We start from the raw sequence: 20,732 nt of genomic DNA, 5'->3' as shown, positions 1-20,732 counted from the left end.
CGTACTGCCTGCTCTTACTCACTGATGAATCTTGTTCCTGCAGGTACAGGTTCAGGTACAGCAGTCTCCACAACAGGTCTCAGCTCAGCAGCTTTCTCCGCAGTTCACCGTTCACCAGCCTGCTGAGCAGCCCATCCAGGTCCAGGTGCAGATCCAGGGCCAAGCACCGCAGTCAGCAGCCCCCTCCATCCAGACCCCATCTCTGCAGAGTCCCAGCCCCTCTCAGCTGCAAGCAGCCCAGATCCAGGTGCAGCACGTGCAGGCGGCCCAGCAGATCCAGGCTGCAGAGATCCCAGAGGAGCATATCCCACATCAACAAATCCAAGCTCAGCTGGTGGCTGGCCAATCTCTTGCTGGGGGTCAGCAGATTCAAATCCAGACCGTGGGTGCCCTTTCCCCACCGCCATCCCAGCAGGGCTCACCCCGGGAAGGGGAACGGCGGGTTGGCACAGCCAGTGTCCTTCAGCCAGTGAAGAAACGCAAAGTGGACATGCCCATCACCGTGTCCTACGCCATCTCAGGGCAGCCAGTGGCTACCGTGCTGGCCATTCCACAGGGCCAGCAACAGAGTTATGTGTCTTTGAGGCCAGACTTGCTGACAGTAGACAGTGCCCACCTCTACAGTGCCACTGGGACCATAACTAGCCCTACGGGAGAAACTTGGACCATCCCTGTTTATTCTGCCCAGCCCCGGGGGGACCCTCAGCAGCAGAGCATTACCCACATTGCCATTCCCCAGGAAGCCTACAACGCAGTTCACGTCAGTGGCTCCCCTACAGCCCTGGCAGCTGTAAAGCTGGAGGATGACAAAGAGAAGATGGTGGGCACCACATCTGTAGTGAAAAACTCCCATGAAGAGGTAGTGCAGACCCTTGCAAACTCTCTCTTTCCAGCACAGTTCATGAATGGCAACATCCACATTCCAGTGGCTGTGCAGGCCGTAGCAGGCACGTACCAGAATACGGCTCAGACTGTACATATATGGGACCCACAACAGCAGCCGCAACAGCAAACTACACAAGAACAGACGCCGCCGCCACCACAGCAGCAACAGCAGCTCCAGGTTACTTGTTCAGTAAGTTAGACTTACTCTGTAGGACCTTTCTCTTCCTTGGTTCCAGTGTAACATACAACTCACCTGCAGTGTCTGGATTATTCCATTCCATCATGATTGTCTTAACAATGACTGTATGGGGGAAGGGAGAGAAGCAGTAGGCGAGGCTGTATAAATAGGCAAGAAGTTACCATTCATGGAATTCAGCAGCATGACCACTAATTCTTTTGTAGTTTTAGAGTATTTGGGTGGGGTGCCTATAATATTTCTTTGTAATATCTTTTTTAAACTTATTTATGAGTATTGGTGTTTTGCTTGCTTATATGTCTCTGAGGGTGTCAGATTCCCTGGAACTGGAGTTACAGACAGTTGTGAGCCACCACCCTGGAAGAGCAGTCAGTGCTCCCAACCACTGAACCATCTCTCCAGCCCTATAATATCTTTTTCTTTTTTTAAGTTTTTTTTTGTTTTGTTTTTCAAGACATGGTTTCTCTGTGTAGCCTTGACTGTCCTGGACTCGCTTTTGTAGACCAGGCTGGCCTAGAATGATTTATTTATTTACTTATTGTGTATAGTGTTCTGCCTGCATGTACACCTGTATGCCAGAATAGGGTAGCAGATCTCATTATAGATGGTTATGAGCCATCATGTGGTTGCTAGGAAATGAACTGAAGACCTTTGGAAGAGCCAGCCGTGCTCTTAACCTCTGAGCCATCTCTACAGCCCCTAATAATATCTTTTATGGTGAGTAAAGTTAATGCTATGAGGAATGGAAGACCCCAAATTGTTACCTATGGTTCATAGGCTGTTTACATTAACAGCTGTAGTTGAACTGTTAATCAGCACACAAGTAGTAAATTCCTGGTGGAGAGCTTATGAGATAGTTTTTCCTTTAGTTATCTTTGAATATGGTACAAATAAATTAAAAGACCTAAAATACCTCTTAATAGATCTATTGAGAGCTGGGCATGATGGTGCACGCCTTTAATCCCAGCACTCGGGAGGCAGAGGCAAGTGGATCGCTGTGAGTTTGAGGCCAGCCTGGTCTACAAAGTGAGTCTAGGACAGCCAGGGCTACACAGAGAAACCCTGTCTCGAAAGGTGCTGGATGTGGGGTACACACTTACAATGCTGGTACTTGGGAGGCCGAGGCAGGGAGATCACTGAGATCCAGGACGACATAATGATACCTTGTCTCAGAACAGAGGAGTGGAAAAAATGGCAAAAGATGAGGAAATTAGCAACTGTCCTGCTGTTGTATATGCTTGTATAATACCAGAGCTTCAGAGCCTGATGCAATTTGGATCACAGGGTCAGAGTCTGCCTACGCCAAATAGCAAGGCAGGTTTTTCCATGTTAATACCATGTAATAGCTTACGGAGAAGACAGCTGTGCTGTGAATTGAACCATAAGAAGAGCTGGTGAGAAAGTGTTGAATTTTACAGTTAACAGTGAGTTGGTGAGGGCCATGCCTTTTCTGGAATCCTTCATATTGACCTTCTTTAAAACTGTATTTATGCCTGGCATGGTAGTGCATGCCTTTATTCCCAGCAGAGGCAGGTGGATCTCTGAGTTCGAGGCTAGCCTGGTCTGTAGAGTGAGTTCACAGAGAAACCCAATCTTGAAAAACCAAACAACAAAAGCCTATATTTATAGGAAAACCTTCTTTTCTTGACCTCGCTTTCACTTCCATCTGTTTCTGTGTCTTTTCCATTCTTTTTTATTCTCAGTATTTGTCAGGCATTATCTGTAGAAACTAGCTCTACTTTTAGATATTTTTCTTTTGGGATGGAATATTATTGGTTATCTAGACTGGGAGTGATCTGGGTTTAAATTGTTCTTTTTTTTTAAATTTATTTATTTAATCTTATGTGCATTGGTGTAAGGATGTAACTGAAGTTACAGTTAATGAGGTTGCCGTGTTGGTGCTGGGAATTGAACCCAGGTCTTTGGAAGAGCAGACAGTGTTCTTAACCATTGAACCATTCTCCAGCCCCATTTAACTGGTTCTTTTGCCTCAACCTCTCAAGTAGTGAGACCAATGTGTGTGTACACCAGTACATCTGGCTTTAGTTGTGGAGTTTTGTTATCTTCATTATGATATGTCTGGATTTTTCTTATTTTCGCCTTTTTGAGACAGTGTCTTTATGTAGCCCTGGTTGTCCTGTAACTCCCTCTTAGATCACATTGGCCTTTAACTTGAGATTTGCCTCTGGGATCTCAAAGATGTGCGCTGATTGACTACCTGGCTGATTGCTCATTGGCTTATTTTTATTTTTATGTATATGAGTGTTTTGCCTGTATCTATATCTCTGCACCATGTATGTGTATTGTCTGTGGAGGCCAAAAGAGGATGTAAAATCCCCCTGGAAATGGCGTTAACAGATGGCCTCAAACACAGATTTACCTGCCTCTGCCTCCCAAGTGCTGGTATTAAAGGTGTGCACCACCACTGCCCAGCTTTTTTTCAATAAAGAAAAAGAGATTGCTCATCAGTTAAGAGCCAATGGCTACTTTTACAGGGGACCTGGCTTTGATTTTCAGTGCCACATGGTGGTTCATAATACTCTATAATCTGAGTATCATGGCATCCATTGCCTTCTGTAACTTCCTCTTTGTTTTGATTTGGTTTTGGCTTTTAAAACAGTGTGTGTGTGTGTGTGTGTGTGTGTGTGTGTGTGTGTGTGTGTGAGAGAGAGAGAGAGAGAGAGGGAGGGAGAGGGAGAGAGAGAGAGAGAGAGAGAGAGAGAGAGAGAGAGAGAGAGAGAGAGAGAGATTGATTCCTGGCTCTACTGGTACTCGCTTTGTAGACTACACTGGCCTTGAATTCACAGAGATGTTTCCTGAATGCTGGGATTAAAGGCATGCGTCACCGTGCCCAACTTGTTTTGTCTTTGAGACAGGGTCTCTCTGTGTAGTCCTGGCTGTCCCTTAACTTGGAATGTAGACCAGGCTTGCCTCAACTCACAGAGGTTGTCCTGTCTCTCTGCCTTGAATTAAAGGTGTGCACCACCATGTCTAGCCTCTCTTCAGGTCTCTTAAAGATATGAGGCACAGACAAAGCACTCATATGCATAAAGTCAATTTTAAATTAAAGACAAAGAAAAGAAGGGCCTGGAGAGATGACCCAGCACCTCTGTAGATATGCCAGGCTTGCCCAAGAATGTGGCTTCAGCACGGGGAATAGAGACAAATGAATCCTAGGAACTCAGTGGTGACAGCCTAGCCCAAAATAGTCACCTTGAACTGCAATGAGAGAACCTGTCTCAGGGGAATAAAACTTAAGTGATAGAGCAAGCAGAACCTCTGTTCTTCCGCTGTCTTCCTAATATATGCACATGGGTGTATTTATCCATGTGCGCGCACACAGAAAAATCTTATGAGCCAGACAGGGTAGTGCACAGCTTTAGTCCCAGCACTTAGGGAGGCAGAGGCACTGAGTCTCTGGGTTCAAGGCCAGCCTGGTCTACAGAGAGAGTTTCAGGATAGCCAGGTCTATACATAGAAACCCTGTCTTGAAGGGGGGAAATTTAAAAATATATATATTCAGAAGACACAAGACAGAACATATTTTTATCAGTTATACATTTTATAAAATTTTCTTTTTGTGACATGTATGTGCCACCTCCAACCGGTTTCAGCTTCAATTCTTATATGTAAATAGGCTCCATCAGATTTTACAAGTTCTGCATTTGTGCATCCTTTCGTGCACATCTGACCAGAGGGTGTAGAAAAGTTTTCCAAAGTCTCTGTCTTCCCTTAACCTGAATGATGGTGCTCCTCAGAGTATGGTGCTTACCTCTCAAGGAGCTGAGCTCATGGCTAAAGATGTAGCTGGTTGCTAGAGTTCTTGTGTAGCACACAAAACCCTGGGTTTAAGCCCCTCACTGTCTTAAGCCAGAAATGTAGAAAATTGGTGTTTTTGTTTTTTCAAGATAGGGCTTCTCTGTGTAGGCTTGGCTGTTCTGGAACTTACTCTGTAGACCAGGTTGGCCTCAAACTCAGAGATCCACCTGCCTCTGCTGGGGTGAAAGGCGTGCACCACCATGCCCTGCTACCTCCTCCTTTTTTGGATATTCATTTTAGGTTTTCCCATGATAGTAAACAGGTCTTAACATTTTATTTGTTTACAGGGTGGTAGAGATTGTCCCCAAGGACTTGTGCATGCTACACAAGTACTCTACCACAGCTTTTGTTTACAGTCCCTTTAGGATGAGTCCTCCATCCAAACAGAACAGCTTTCAGTCTTAGGACAGTGCCACAAACTATTGTTTTATCTCCCTAAGCTAATAGGATAGTTTTTAAAAATTCTTTGCGGTTAAATATTCAAGTGTGTAGAAACAGTTTTGCTTTCAGTTGAAATTATTTGATATTCTGGACTGGATAGATGGTTTAGTGGTTAAGGGCACTGGCTGTTTTTCCAGAGGACCTAGGTTCAATTCCTAGCACCATGGCAGTTTGTAACTCAAGTTCCAAGGATCTGGCCCTCTCACATAGAAATAGATGGAGGCAAAACATCAGTGCACATGAAAGAAAAATAAACATGTCTGGGGCAAGGATGTTTTGAAACAGGGTTTCTCTGTGTAACAGCTCTGGCTGTCTTAGAACTCACTTCTATAGACCAGGCTAGCCTTCATACTGAGGTCCACTTGCCTCTGTCTCTCAAACACTGGGATTAAAGGCATATGCCACTAACACCTGGCTTTGTCAGGTTTTAGAAATAAATAATTTTATATTCTAGACTTTATATATACTCAGACTTTAGAGATGAGAGGCTAATAGGGTTGCTTGAGGAACAGTGTAAGAACCAAGAGTTTACGTTAGCGATGTGCTTTGAGGTTGTCTAACCTTTTTGGAATGGTAATAAATGTTCATGATGTTGTCACTTGAGACCATTGATGATGGACCCATTCTTTCAGAATAGTGTCTCCTGTCTTTGTGGTGGCACATGCTTTAATCCCAGCACTCAAGGCAGAGACAGGTGGATTTCTGAGTTCTAGGCCAGCGTGGTCTACAGAGCAAGTTCCAGGACAGCCAGAGCTACCCAGAGAAACCCTGTCTAAAAAAAAAAAAAAAAAACCAAAAACAAGAAGGAGAGAGACAGAAAATAGATTATATTCTTAGGGATGAAAGTATTAATTACAAAAGGGAGAACTTGAAGCTGGCATGGTGTCTCATGCCCGTAGTTCCAAAACACTTAGGAGGCTAAAGCAAGAAGATAAGGCCATCCTGAAACCATTCTGGTTGAAAAAATACAAGATGTGGTGGCGCACACCTTTAATCCCAGCACTAGGGAGGCAGAGGCAGTCGGATCATTGTGAGTTCGAGGCCAGCCTGGTCTACAAAGTAAGTCCAAAACAGCCAAGGCTACACAGAGAGACCCTGTCTCAAGAAAGACAAACAACAACAAAAAAACCAGGACTCTTATAAGCTGGAAAGTTGATGAAGATTCTTAAGGTTTACCTCTGATTGCACAGTAGCAACAGTCTTCAGCTTCCCCCCCCCCCCCCCCCTTTCTGTAAATGATGTAGACTAAAATCTCCAGGGAAACATTGCTCTCACCCCACCCCCATTGCTGGGATTATAGGCACGTTTCATTATTCCCACCTCAACTGGGAAAGTTCTTTTTGTATCCTCCCCCCCCCCCCCCCCCCAGAACTTGCTGTCAGTTCAGGATGACCTTGAACTTCTGTTTCTGCAGCCTTGACATTTGCATTTAAAAGATTGCAGGCAGGGGGGCTGGAGAGATGGCTTAGAGGTTAAGAGCACTGACTGTTCTTCCAGAGGTCTTGAGTTCAGTTCTCAGCAACCACATAGTGGCTCACAACCATCTGTAATGTGATCTGACACCCTCTTCTGGCCTGCGGGTGTACATGCAGTTAGAGCACTCATACAAAACAAAACAAAACAAACAAACAAAAAAAGATTTCAGGCAGGAGGTGCTGCCATATCCAGTTTCCTCAGGTGCTGGAGATGGGCTCTAGGGCTGCATAACTGGTAGACCACACACCTACTACTCCAGCCTCATCAGTGTGTATTCTAGGCCCTCCTCATAGAAGACCCTGAAATGTTTTGTTTTGTTTTGTTTCTTACCAATTTAGGTCATTTTAAAGGTATAACTTAATTTTTGTTTGTTTTATTTTGGGTTGATACAGGGTTTTATTAAGCTACTTGGCCATTAACTCATTATGTAGCTGAGTGTGCCTTTGACCTCTTTATCCCTTTATTTTTCTTCCAACTGCTAGAATTGCGTATTTGTTCCACTATATTTGCACTTAAGTTTTAAGAATCGCTACTTTTGGAACCGGACATGCTTTGTTTTGTATTTAGTTTTTCAAGATAGGGTTTCTCTGTGTAACAGAGTCCTAGCTGTCCTTGCTTCGCTTTGTAGACCAGACTGGTCTTGAGCTCAGAGCTGGCTTCTGCCTCCCTAGTGCTGGGATTAAAGGGGTGGGCCACCATGCTTGGCTTTGGAACTGTATATGTGATCTACAGTTTAGCAACCTTCTTTCTCATTGGGAGTTTGTTAGATGTGTGGCCTTCTTAGGTCTCTAACCAGATGTTTTCAGTTACTTTATAAACATTTTAGTGGTCTACAAAGGGAGTGCAGGACAGCCAAGGCTACACCAAAACCCCATCTTAAAAAAAAAAAAAGGGGGGTGTGGTGGCACACGCCTTTAATTCCAGCACCAGCTCTAGGGAGGCTGAGGCAGGTGGGTCTCTGGGAGTTCAAGGCCAGCCTGGTGTACAAAAGGGAGTCCAGGATAGCCAAGACTACACAGAGAAACTTTGTCAAAAAAAAAAAAAAAAAAGGTTTATTTGCATAGTGAAACTTTGAAGCAGTGTTTGAAAATAAGCCTTTTAGGGAGATTTTAAAAGACTGATACTTGGCCTCTGTGCTCTTCAGAGAGGTCTAGGGCAATCTTGGGGTATTGACGTTGTCAGGGTTTTTTGTTTTTTTTTAATTTTATGTGTATGTTTCTTTTTCTTGTCCTCTTGTGGGGGCGGGGCTGAAGGGTGGTTTAAGACAGGATTTTTCTGTATCCTTGGCTGTCCTGGAACACACTATGTAGACCAGGCTGGGATGGAATTCACCAAGACCATCTTGCTGCTGTCAGCAGAGTGCTGGGAGTAAAGGGGTGTGCCACCCCTGCCCAGCTCCCCTCCCCCCAGCCACATAAATTCTCCCAAGCCTGAAAACAGGGCTGCAAGCAGAGTTGTTTTGTTGTTGTTTTTGTGTTTCCTAGTTTCCTAGTTGAATGAACAGTTAAGTTTCATTTTCTGTTATTTTTACTAAAGGTCCTAATGAAAAACAATATTGACTTTCTGGTGATTTCTCTCTCCTAGGCACAAACTGTTCAGGTTACAGAAGTTGAGCCACAGTCACAACCACAGCCTTCACCAGAACTTCTGCTTCCAAATTCTTTGAAGCCAGAAGAAGGGCTTGAAGTATGGAAAAACTGGGCTCAGACCAAGAATGCTGAACTAGAAAAGGATGCTCAAAACAGATTGGCCCCCATTGGGAGTGAGTGTTGGGGGGGACATAATGGAGTATGTCTAAAATGCAAGTAGGAGAAACACAGGCGAGTGACATCCCTGGTTCTGAGGGCTAGAGAATGCACTTAGAATACTTTGTGTCGTCATGAGCCGGGTTCAGTCTTCATCTTGTGAAATGAGCAGGATTTAAGGGATTTGTCCAGGACCAGGCTTTTAGATTTGTGGGCTTCTAGAGTCAACAAAAGACACCAGAGAGGAATGGCTTCTGGGCAGAACTGAGAAGTGCTAGTTGGTTGTGTTTAAAATCTGTCTTGGAGAAAACTTAAAAAAAAAAAAAACCGAGCTTAGCGGTGGTGGCACAGGCCTTTAATCCCAGCACTCCAGAGGCAGAGGCAGGTGGATCGCTGTGAGTTGGAGGCCAGCCTGGGCTACAGTGCTAGTTCCAGGACAGCCAGAGCTACACTAGGAAACCATGTCTCAAACAAACAAACAAACAAACAAACAAAAACCTCTGTCTTGGTTTTGGCTCATTTACTTGCTCATCTTACAGTATGGCTTCTGGGTTCTTCTGTCTTTAGTTCTTGGCCCTTAGGGAAAAGAAACCTAAACTAAACCTAAACTATTACACTAGTTTATGTTACTACATAAAGAGCAGTTGTGATCACAGCTGTAAGTGGCCATTCATAGCCAGAACCCTGATGGACAGTGTCCTTTCAACAAAGTGAGCAAGCGCTCGCGCCATCACAGTGGCTAGGACTCCCGTTCACCCTTAGGACTTCATGTTGCAGGGCGCCAGTTGCTACGATTCCAAGAAGATCTGATCTCCTCTGCTGTGGCCGAATTGAATTATGGCCTCTGTTTAATGACACGGGAAGCTCGAAATGGAGAAGGGGAACCATATGACCCAGATGTGCTCTACTATATTTTCTTGTGTATACAAAAGGTAAGAAACAGGTCTTCACGTGAACGTGTTTAAACTGTGTCACCATTGAATGTTTTCAAATTAGTGAAAATGATAAGTGGGGGGAAAAGGACTGTGGTACACGTGTTTAATTCTAGCACTTGGGAGGGAGGCAGAGACAAGCTGATTTTCATGAAATCCTCGTGGCCAGGGCTACATAGATCCTGCCCTTTTGGGGGCGGTGGAGGGTTCAAGGCAGGGTTTCTCTGTGTAGCCCTGGCCTTCTTGAAATTCCTCTGTAGACCAGGCTGGCCTCAAACTCACTAAAGTCTACCTTCCCTGTCTCCAGGTGCTGAGATTAAAGGTGTGCCCCACCAGCACCCAGTTTTTGTTTTTTGTTTTAAACAAAGGCCTAGGGGCCCTACATAAGCTGTTGCACCAACCAAGGACACTGCATGCAGTAAACTTAGAGCCACTGTTCAGGTGTAGCCAAAGAATGGTATAGGCATGTAGTCTGAATAATTATAACAAATTAAATTCAAAGAAAAATCACAATAAAGAGTATATACCAAGCTGGGTAGTGGTGGCGCATGCCTTTAATCCCAGCTCTTGGGAGGCAGAGGCATGGAAATCTCCGAATTTGAGGCCAGCCTGGTCTACAAAGTGAGTCTAGGACAGTGAAGGCTACACAAAGGAAAAAAAAAGAAAAAGGCTACACAAAGAAGCCTTGTCTCGAAAAACAAAAACACCAAAGCAAGCAAACAAGTATCGTGGCGCACACCTTTAATCCCAGCCAGCACTCAGGAGGCAGAGGCAGGCATATCACTGAGTTTGAGGCCAGCCTTGTCTACAAAGTGAGTCTAGGACAGCCAAGGCTGCACAGAGAAACCCTGTCTCAAAAACAAAACAAAACAAAAAACAAACAAAACAAAAAACCAGAAACAAAAGAGTATATAGCTATCCAAAAAAAAAAAACAAAAAACAAAAAACCCAAAAGCCTACATGTTCACTTTAGAAAAGAATATGTACAAGTAAGTATAGAATTCTACCACCTAGAAAACCATGAGTTAAAATAATGTAGGGGCTGGAGAGATGGCTCAGAGGTTAAGAAAACTGGCTGCTCTTCCAAAGGACCTGAGTTCAATTCCCAGCAACCACATGGTGGCTCACAACCATCTATAATGTGATCTGGTGCCCTCTTCTGGCGAGCAGACAGAACATTGTGTAAATAAATAAATAAATAAATAAATAAATAAATAAATAAATAATATTTAATGGCGACCAGTGAAGTGGCTCAGTTCATAAAAGTGCTTGTTGTCTAAGCCCGATGAAGGTGTGAAGTATTTAATACTTAACTTTTTTTGTTAAATTACAAAGCATTTATATAATATATTTTGTTAAAGTAAGTATATAGTTTTTATGAAGTTATTCAAAATCTAGCACTCTAGTATAGCTTTTATTGTACCTTACATTCATCCAGGATATTTATTTTGAAGGCGTATGGCTAAGATTGTATACAAATCTCCTTAGTTTTTCAGGAGCTATAAGATGAGGGATAATGGGGACTGCAGAATGGTAGTTCGTGGGAACAGAAGTAGATAAATGTCAAGACTTGAGAGTAGAGTGCCCCAGTACGATGGCAGAAGACCTGTTCGTGTATTGGAGCTCACTCTGTTGCCTGGCTCTGAGAAAAGCAAGGCTCCTAGTGTATTCTGACCCTAACTCAGAACTCCATGAACTATTCTGTGTGCTGTCTCTATTCATAGAAGGCAATTGTAATGTAGAAATCTCCATTTACAAACAAAGAAATTAAGACTTGCATGTCCTGAGGTTGGAGAGATGGTTCAGCAGCTAAGAGTACCTACTGTACTTACAGAGGACCAGTGGTCAGTTTCCAGCACCCACATGGTGGCCCCCAGCCATTCCTAACTTCTGTTCCAGGAGATCCAATGCTTTCTTCTGACATCCAAGGACACCAGGCATACATGTGGAAACACTCAGATATATAAATCTAAACAAAATTAGAGCTGGACATGGTAGTACTTGCCTTTAATCCCCGCACGGGGCGGTTGGAGAGCAGAGGCTGCTGGAGCTCAGAATTCAAGGCTAATTTGTTCTGTTTTGTGAGGTCCAGGCCATCCAAGTTACATAGTGAGGCCCGATCTCAAAAAACTAAACAAAATTTAACAGGTGCGTGACCCCCACCAGTTTATTCATGATTTTTCAGAATCATTTTATTTCATGTGTATTTGTGAGTACTTCTGTATATATGAGTCTTAAATGCTTGCAGGAGTGACTATGGGTGCTAGGTGCTGAACCTAGATCTTCAAGAGTGGTGAGTGCTCTTCCCTGCTGAGCCATCCTCGACTCCCCATAACTGTGGAATAGTATTCAAATGAGACCCCTCATTGATTCACCTCTCAGTAAGGTACATACCTAGTCATGTGATTTAAGGCGTGCTGTGGAAATGACAGAAGCAGGGCATATCTGACCTCATTTTTGTTGTTGTTAGAATGGCTAGGGTAAGGCAGTAGTAGTAGTGAAAAATGTTTTGTTTTTCCAAAGATTTTACTCAAGAGACTACCAATAGCATTTGTTAATTACTGTCCTTTCAGTATCTTTTTGAAAATGGAAGAGTGGATGACATCTTTTCTGATCTTTACTATGTTCGTTTCACCGAGTGGTTACATGAAGTTCTAAAGGACGTACAGCCCCGGGTTACTCCACTTGGTAAGAATTTCCTAGTTTTTGATTTTTTTTTTTCTTTTGCACTTGGGCCTTTTTCTTTGACTATATATATATCTTGTCTGTGGAAGTGTATCAGATCCCTTGAAACTTGATTACAGAGAGTTGTGAGCTACCATGTGGGTTCTAGGGAATTGAACACTTCTCTGGAAGAACAGGCACAGTTCTCTTAACCCCTGAGCCATCACTCCAGCCTTCTACTTGGGCTCTAAGATGAATAGGTATGCTGGGTGTGGTGGCACATACCAGCACTCAGGCACAGTCAGGTGGATCTCCAGGAGCTCCAGACCAGACAAGGCTACATAGAAAGCTTGTCTTAGGCTGGAGAGATGGCTCAGAGGTCTTTAGCTCAGTTCCCAGCAACCACCACATGATAGCTCACAACCATCTATAATGTGATCTGATATACTCTTTGGCCTGCAAGTATGCATGCAGGCAGAGCACTATATACATAATAATATATAAACTATTGAGTTATCTCTCCAGCCCCTTCTCATTTTTAGTTCTAAATAATTTTCCATTTATGGATATATCACATTTTGTTTATCCAAGTTTTGAGAGACACTAACTAGTAACATCTTAACCACTGAGACATCTCTCCAGCCTGTCAGGGCTTTTTTGTTTTTGTTATTGTTTGGGTGGTTGGTTTGAGACAGGATTCCTTTTCTCTCTCTCTCTCTCTCTCTCCCTCTCCCTATCCCTCCCCCTCCCTCCCGAGACTCTCTTTGTAGGCCAGGCTGGCCTCGAACTCACAGTGATCCACCTGCTTCTGCCTCCTAAGTGCTAGGATTAAAGGCGTGCACCACCACACCCAGATGAGACAGAATTTCTTTGTGTAGCCCTGGCTGTCTTGGAACTCCCTCTGTAGACCAGGCTGGCCTCCACTGTGAGTTCAAGGCCAGCCTGGTCTACAAAGTAAGTCCAGGACAGCCCAGGGTACACAGAGAAACCCTGTCTCCAAAAACCAAAAAGAAAAAGATTCACCTGCCTCTACCTCTGGGATTACAGGCGTCTACCACCACTGCCGGCCCATGTCAGGTTTTTTTGTGAACAAATAACTTCAGTGGACCATATGAGATTCCAAAAATAGAACTATTCAACCAAATGTAATAATTTTAACTTTGGCAGATGAGAAGTTCAATTTAACACAGAACAGATAATCATTTTAATAAATGGGACTAGAACTAGGCGTTCATGTTCAGAAAGTTTAATGTACACTCAGTCCTTAAACTTGCACAAAATTAACTTGTACAAAATGAGTCACAGACTTAAATATAAAACTTAGACTTTTATTTTATTTTTATTATTTTATTAATTTATTATTTTTTTTCCGAGACAGGGTTTCTCTGTGTAGCCTTGGCTGTCCTGGACTCACTTTGTAGACCAGGCTGGCCTGGAACTCACAGTGATCCACCAGCCTCTGCCTCCCAAGTGCTGAGATTAAACGCGGGCGCCACCACACCCGGCCCTAGACTTATATTTTATAGGATGCATCTGATATCTTCTACTGGATTTCTTTATAATGTTTACTTACTTTTATGTACTTTGGGGAGTTTGCTTGTTGGTTTATATTTTTGTTTTGAGGGTTGTGGGGCATCTTGACTGCACATGTGTCTGTGTGAGACTGTCAGATCTGATGGAACTGGAGTTTCAGACAGTTATGAGCTGCCATGTCATTGCTGGGAATTGAACCTGGGTCTTCTGGGGGAGCTGCAGTGCTCTTAACTGCTGAACCATTTCTCCAGCCCCTCTATTGGATTTTTTGTTTTGAGGGTTGTGTTTTGTTTTTGTTCTTTAGATGAGGGCTCTCTGTGTAGCCCTGGCTGTCCTGGACTCCCTTTGTAGGCCAGGCTGGCTTCAAACTCAGAGTGATCCCCCTGCCTCTGCCTCCCCAGGGCTGGGATTACAGGTGTGTACCACCACGCCTAGCTTCTACTGGACTTCTTAAGCACAAGCTACTCATATAGTACACAGACACACATGCAAGCAAAATACCCTTACACTTTAAATAATGAAATCTTTAACAAAAGAAAACTGGGGAGATGGCTCATTGGGCAAACTGCTTGGTGTACAAGCATGTAGCCTGAGTTCATATTTCCAGCATCTATGTGAAAAAGCTGTATGTGGCCTTTAATCCCACCCCTGGGAAACATAAAGGCTTATCTGTCCAGGCAGTTCAGCTGAATTGGTGTTTTCCAATACACTAGAGTCTGGGCGTGGTGGCGCATACCTTTAATCTCAGCGCTCAGGAGGTAGAGGCAGGCGGATCACTATGAGTTCAAGGCCAGCCTGGTATACAAAGCGAGTATAGGACAGCCAAGGCTATACAGAGAAACCCTGTCTCAAAAAACCAAAATAAATAAATAAAAAGAATGCACTTGAGGGGCTGGAGAAATGATTCAGCAGTTAAGAGCCCTGGCTGCTCTTCCAGAAGTCCTGAGTTTAATTCCCAGCAACCACTTGGTGGCTCACAACCATCTGTAAGTGTGCTCTGATGCCCTATTCTGACATGCACCTACCTGTACATGAGACGGAGTGCTCAGATGCATTAAATAAATAAAATATTTTAAAAAAAAGAAGACACTTGATTTCAGCCTGCAGCCTCTATCCATGCATGTGTAGGTATACATACCCATTAACAAGAGAATATCACATTAACCTTTGAAATGGTGATGACTGGTTTTTTTGGGGGGGGGGGGTACACAGTTCAAGACAGGGTTTCTCTGTGGAGCCTTGGCTATCATGGACCTGCTTTGTAGACCAGGCTGGCCTTGAATTCACAATGACTTACCTTCTGTCTCCTGAGTGCTGGGATTAAAGGTGTGTACCGCCATGCCCAGCGGTGATGACTTTTTAAGATATAATATCAGAAACACAATCTGAAAGAGAAACTAGTAACATGAACTTAATAAAAATTTAGGAGTTATAGGGGCTGGAGAGATGGCTCAGCACTGACTGCTCTTCTAGAGGATCCAGGTTCAATTCCCATCACCCACATGGCAGCTCACAGTTGTCTGTAATTCCAAGATCTGACACCTTCACACAGACATATTTGCAGGTAAAACACCAGTGCACATAAAATAAGAATAAATAAATTAAAAATATATATTAAAGAATGTATAAGTTAACTAGGTGAGGACACACACACACCCTGTAATCCCAGCACTCAGAGTCAGAAGCAGTTGCTTCTCTGAGTTCAAGGCCAGCCTGGTCTACAAAGCATGTCCAGGACAGACAAGGCTACACAGAGAAACCGTATCTAAAAAACCAAAAAGAAACAAAAAGGGAGAGAGAGAAAGAGAAATTTGCAAGTTGTGTCTTGAGAGTTGGCTCACTTGCTGTTCTTACAGAGGACCTGGGTTCAGTCCCTAGCACCCACATGGTGGCTGGCAGCTGTCTATAACTCCAGTTCTGTAGGTACCAAGCATGCATGTGGTACACAAACATATATGCAGGCAAAATACCCACACACACAAAGTAGGTTTAAGGGGAAAGAAGGTTATAACTAATGAATGTATGATGTTAAAAATTAAGATAATCCCAATCATTCGATTTTTACCAATAACTCAGGAGCCAGATCCTGGGGTGGAAACCTGCCAGGTCACAGAGGCAGAGAAAGCGCTCAGCTAACCTTCCCACTCAGGTCCCTGAAGGAAAAAGCCCAAAACCTTTTCTTCACGCTCTCTGAAATACCCTTCATCTCAAAGTCCCTCCGGTCAGCTGGTTATTTGCTTAGCCTCTTGACCTACGTTAACTTTATTTAATCCTGTTTTCAGAAAGTTTTTGGATAAAGATGTGTGCTAGGGCTGAGTCACACCATAACCACCTGTTCACAGTAAACAGAAAGTTCTTGGATTAAAGGTGTGTGTTAGAACTGAGCCACACCAAACAGGTTTTTACAGTTCACAATCTCAGGGTTCACAGTGGGATCAAATATCCTGCAACAAATCTACATCTACCTGTAGACTCTGCACTACTGTGGATCCTTAAGACGGAAGACATCCAAGAGTTTGTGACCAGGATGGTATAAAACTCGCAACTCAAGGGCTGAAGAGATGGCTCAGAGGGTAAGAGCACTGTCTGCTCTTCCAAAGGTCCCTAGTTCAATTCCCATGACCATCTGTAATGAGCTCTGGTGCCCTCTTGTGGCAGGCAGCTGCACATGCGGGCAGAGCACTAGATAAATAATAAATTAAAAAAAAAAAAATACCTTGCAACTCAAAATTTTAACGGATCTGGCGAGATGGCTCAGAGGTTAAGAGCACTGGCTGCTTTTCCAGAGATGCTGAGTTCAATTCTCAGTATCAGCGTGGTGGCTCATAACCATCTATGATGTGACTAATGCCCTCTTCTGGCCTGCAGGTGTACATACAGTGTATACATAATAATGAAGAAATTTTTTTTTAAAGAATTTTAACTTATTTAGCCGGGCGGTGGTGGCGCACGCCTTTAATCCCAGCACTCGGGAGGCAGAGGCAGGCGGATCGCTGTGAGTTCGAGGCCAGCCTGGTCTACAAAGTGAGTCCAGGACAGCCAAGGCTACACAGAGAAACCCTGTCTCGAAAAACCAAAAAAAAAAAAAAAAAAAAAAAAAAAAAAAAGAATTTTAACTTATTTTTGCAAAAGATAATCTTAACAGAGTGAAACTAGACATGATTTTGCCTATAATGCTTTTCAGGTAGAGACAAGATCATAACATTAAGGCCAGCCTGGACAATGTAACTCAGTAGTATTTGCCTATGTGTACTTAGCCTTGTGTTCAATACTGTCCCCACAAGAAATCAATAAATATTTAATGCTAACACCAGAGAGATGGTTTAATGGTTAAAGGAGTGCTTACTGCTTTTTAGGGGATTTGAATCCCCACCTATATGTACATGCAGACAAACACTCATACACATAAAGTAAATCCTGTGTGTGCGGTGTATATATCAAAGACTGGGGGCTATGAGCCTTGTCCGGATGTGGGGTGACATAGCTGGTAAGTCACTCACCTTGCAAGTACTTTGATACTCCAGATCCCACTTAGAAGTGCCAGGGTGTGCTTGTAACCTTTGCTGGGAAATTACAAAAAGGCAAAAATAGGGGAATGGAGAGACGGCTCAGTGGTTAAGAGCACTGTCTGCTCTTCCAGAGGTCCTGAGTTCAATTCTAGGCCACCACATCGTGGCTCATAGCCATCTATACTGGGATCTGATGCCATCTTCTGGCATGCGGGTATACATGCAAATAGAGCACTCATATACAATAAATAATCTCTTTTTTTAAAAAAAAGGCAAAAATAAGACTAGAAATGAACAACCCCACGTGTAATGTTCATCATTGGGTGAGCTGGAGTGCCCGCCACCAAGATGAAGACTGCCAAATGGAAAGTGAACCCTCTGCTTCCTCTGTAGTTTGTACTGCTAAGAACCCACACGCCGTTATTGTCTACCTAATAAAGATAGATGCTTTCTACAGTAAATCAGCTGTCCTTGGGGTAGAGCTTGAAGTAACACTGAAAATAAAGATAAACGTGACTCGTTTTTTAAAAAAAGATTTATATATTTTATGTATGAATGCTCTATCTGCATGTATACCTGCAGACAGTAATGAATAAAATTAATTCAAAACAGCACAGCACCAAATGCTTTTTATTATCTTTATTTGCCTTTTTTTAATAATTGTCTTTTTGTATAAGCCAGACAGGACTAGATTGGTAATCCAGCCTCAGCCTTTTAGAACAGAGATTATGGGCATATGTTACCACAGTGTGCCTTGTTTGCTCTTTTAAGAATAGTTTGGTGTACAAATTGAGTCCAGGTCAGCCAGGGTTATGTTACACAGAGAAAACTAACAAAACAAAAGGGATTTTGGGGGGCCGGGGCGGGAAGCTTATCCTTATTCTCAGCACTCCTAGGAGGAGGTAGGTGGAGCTCTGTAAATTTCAAGTCTCCAGCCTGGTGCACATATTAAAGTTCTTTTTAGGTACATGGTAGTGGTGCATGCCTTTTTCCCAGCACTCTGTAGGCAGAGGCAGGCAGTTCTCTGTGAGTTTTAGGATAGCCTGTTCTACAAAGTGAGCTCTAGGACAAAAAGTCCTTTTTAATTGTATACACGAAAATAAAGCGTAAGTTCAATGCCAGCTGTGTCTACAGATAGAGTCCAGTATAGCCAAGGCTTCACAGAGAAATCCTATCTTGGGGTGGGGAAAAAGAAAGGCTGGGCAGGATGCCACACGCTTTTAATCTCAACACTCTAGAGGCAGAGGCAGGTAGATCTCTTGAGTTCCAGGACAGCCTGGTCTACACAGAAAAACCAAAATAAGAGAGGACGCTGTCTTTTTCCTGAGGAGAGGGCTGTTGTGCTGTTCTTCCTTGTTCTTCCTGTGTTGTCGGGCTTCCCATTGCTGCTGTGCTGTAATGTATGCAGTGAGCAGATGAGCAGCATCAGGAAGGGACCCTGCCTTGATTAACCAACCAAAGAAACAAGCTAGAAATTCCTTTTAGAAATAGAAGTGCTGGGCTGGAGAGATGGCTCAGCCATTAAAGGCCAGGCTCACAACCAAAAATATAAGAAATAGAAAGAAGTGCTTTAAAGTAGTACTAGAATGTTTTTTCTTCCTTCTAGAAAGTGCCACCTTTACTTCTGGCCTATAAAATTTTGAACGTCTTTGGAGAAGAAGGTTGTGTGAGCTCATCTGCTAGCCATGCCCCCAGTATAAATGCTTGCACATGTTTAAAGAACTTGAGCACATAAAGGTGTTTTAGTGGTCAGATAAAATTGTGTGTTCCTAGTTGTTCAGGTTCAGAATGTTGGCCTTTTGAATCCTGTAGCTCTACGTTTGCTTGGGTATGACAGTAATACCTGCTCTTTTGGGAGAAGCTTGTAGTAATTTAAGTATCAGCCTTCTGTTTTGTTCCTGAAATTGCCTTGCTTTCCAGAAATAGTAGATGGATCAGGTGCATATGTTCCAGATTTCTATGCCCTAGACACCCTGAAAATACAATCTAAGGGCTGCAGAGATGTTTCAGGGGTTAAAAAGCACTTGTTATTGCAGAAGACCCAAGTTCAATTCCCAGCACCCACATAGTGGTTCTCAACTATCTGTAACTCCAGTTCCAGGGTCAGATGGCCTCACCTGACCTTCCCAGGCAACAGGCGCTCACATAATGCATATCCGTACAAATAGTCTTAACATTCACATCCAGGAAATCAGAATGTATGAGCAGAGCTTGCCTATGTCTGTAATTAATTTACTTTCTTCCAATTTTTTTGTTGTTTTGTTTTTTGTTTTTTGAGACAGGGTTTTTCTCTGTGTAGCCTTGGCTGTCCTAGACCCACTTTGTAGACCAGGCTGACCTTGAACTCACAGCGATCCGCCTGCCTCTGCCTCCCGAGTGCTGGGATTAAAGGCGTGCGCCAGCATGCCTTTCTTTAAGCACAGTCCTTTTCCCTGATCATGTTGATCACTGGGGGGGTGGGGGGGGTGGTTGGTTTTTTTAAGTAGAAACAGTCATAGAAAGCCCATGGTTAACCAGACCAACCACAGCAGTGGTTTCACCTTGAAATTTAATTAGAAACAAGTGGTCATTATTAGGTCCTGAGACCCAGGAATCCCTATTGTAACTACCATAGATTATTTAACCACGCCTTAGGATATTTGCCCTGTTAGCTGTGTTCCTGTGTAGTCCTAGTCTGTGGGCTTCTGCCATCCAGTGGTTACAGCTGTGCTCTGTTCCACCTAGGCTATGTTCTGCCCAGCCATGTAACTGAAGAGATGCTGTGGGAGTGCAAGCAGCTTGGGGCACATTCCCCTTCCACACTGCTGACCACCCTCATGTTCTTTAACACCAAGTAAGTGCTCTAGAAGCTACAAACATAGCGTCTACAGCTGGCGTCCACCCAGTGAAGAGTGAAAACAGCAGGAGGACTTCCGTATTCCTCTGACACACTTGAGACATTTTGAGCTAGTTGAATTCCAGTTGACTGCATTTTTGTGTAGGGAATGGTAATGGGCAGTGTTTCTAGATTCCATTCCATTTTGATACGGTTTTTTCTCTGGACAATGTGGTTGGACATGGCCCTACCCAGATCCTGGGAGTGGGGATGGCTCATCCGAGTCACTGATGGGCGGGAAGGTAAGTCACGGTACCCTCCCGGCATCCCTCTTTTTGCCTTGCTTGTACTTGTGTTCAGGTACTTCCTGTTGAAGACAGTAGATCAGCACATGAAGCTGGCTTTCTCTAAGGTCCTTCGACAGACAAAGAAGAGCCCCTCGAATCCTAAGGATAAAAGCACGAGTATCCGCTACCTGAAGGCTCTTGGGATACATCAGACTGGCCAGAAAGGTAGGGACAGGAAACAGGAACATTAGCAAAAAATGTTTACCCTGCCCTGTGTGTGCAAGTTGAGGTTGTCTGGAAAGGAATTGTGAACTTCCTTCTTGGCCAAAAACATTTCTCATAGAGTGACGGGTGCCTGGAGAATATAGCCTTTTGCTTCTCGGTCACTGTCTGTGCCTCCTTCCTTCTCTTACCCAGTATTTCTTTTTGG

At 43.7% G+C, this 20,732-nt stretch overlaps 1 protein-coding gene across 6 annotated transcripts in view; it reads left to right on the top strand.

Moving 5' to 3' along the window:
* The window catches only part of QRICH1 (glutamine rich 1), a 44,517-nt gene that overhangs the window by 21,030 nt on the left and 2,755 nt on the right, over positions 1 to 20,732 (top strand). For all 6 annotated transcript variants that reach the window (XM_084752648.1, XM_084752649.1, XM_084752651.1 and 3 more), the window contains 6 exons: positions 44 to 1,075; positions 8,402 to 8,579; positions 9,340 to 9,494; positions 12,068 to 12,182; positions 19,925 to 20,033; positions 20,376 to 20,527. In XM_084752648.1, the coding sequence (XP_084608774.1) occupies positions 44 to 1,075; positions 8,402 to 8,579; positions 9,340 to 9,494; positions 12,068 to 12,182; positions 19,925 to 20,033; positions 20,376 to 20,527 (1,741 nt within the window). The remainder of the gene's footprint in view (positions 1 to 43; positions 1,076 to 8,401; positions 8,580 to 9,339; positions 9,495 to 12,067; positions 12,183 to 19,924; positions 20,034 to 20,375; positions 20,528 to 20,732) is intronic.

This window comes from Acomys minous (genome assembly GCF_964271855.1).
Source record: "Acomys minous genome assembly, chromosome: 13".
Taxonomy (NCBI): Eukaryota; Metazoa; Chordata; class Mammalia; order Rodentia; family Muridae; genus Acomys; species Acomys minous.
The sequence above is the reverse complement of the archived record's forward strand: the minus strand, read 5'-3'. Positions and strand labels throughout refer to the sequence as shown.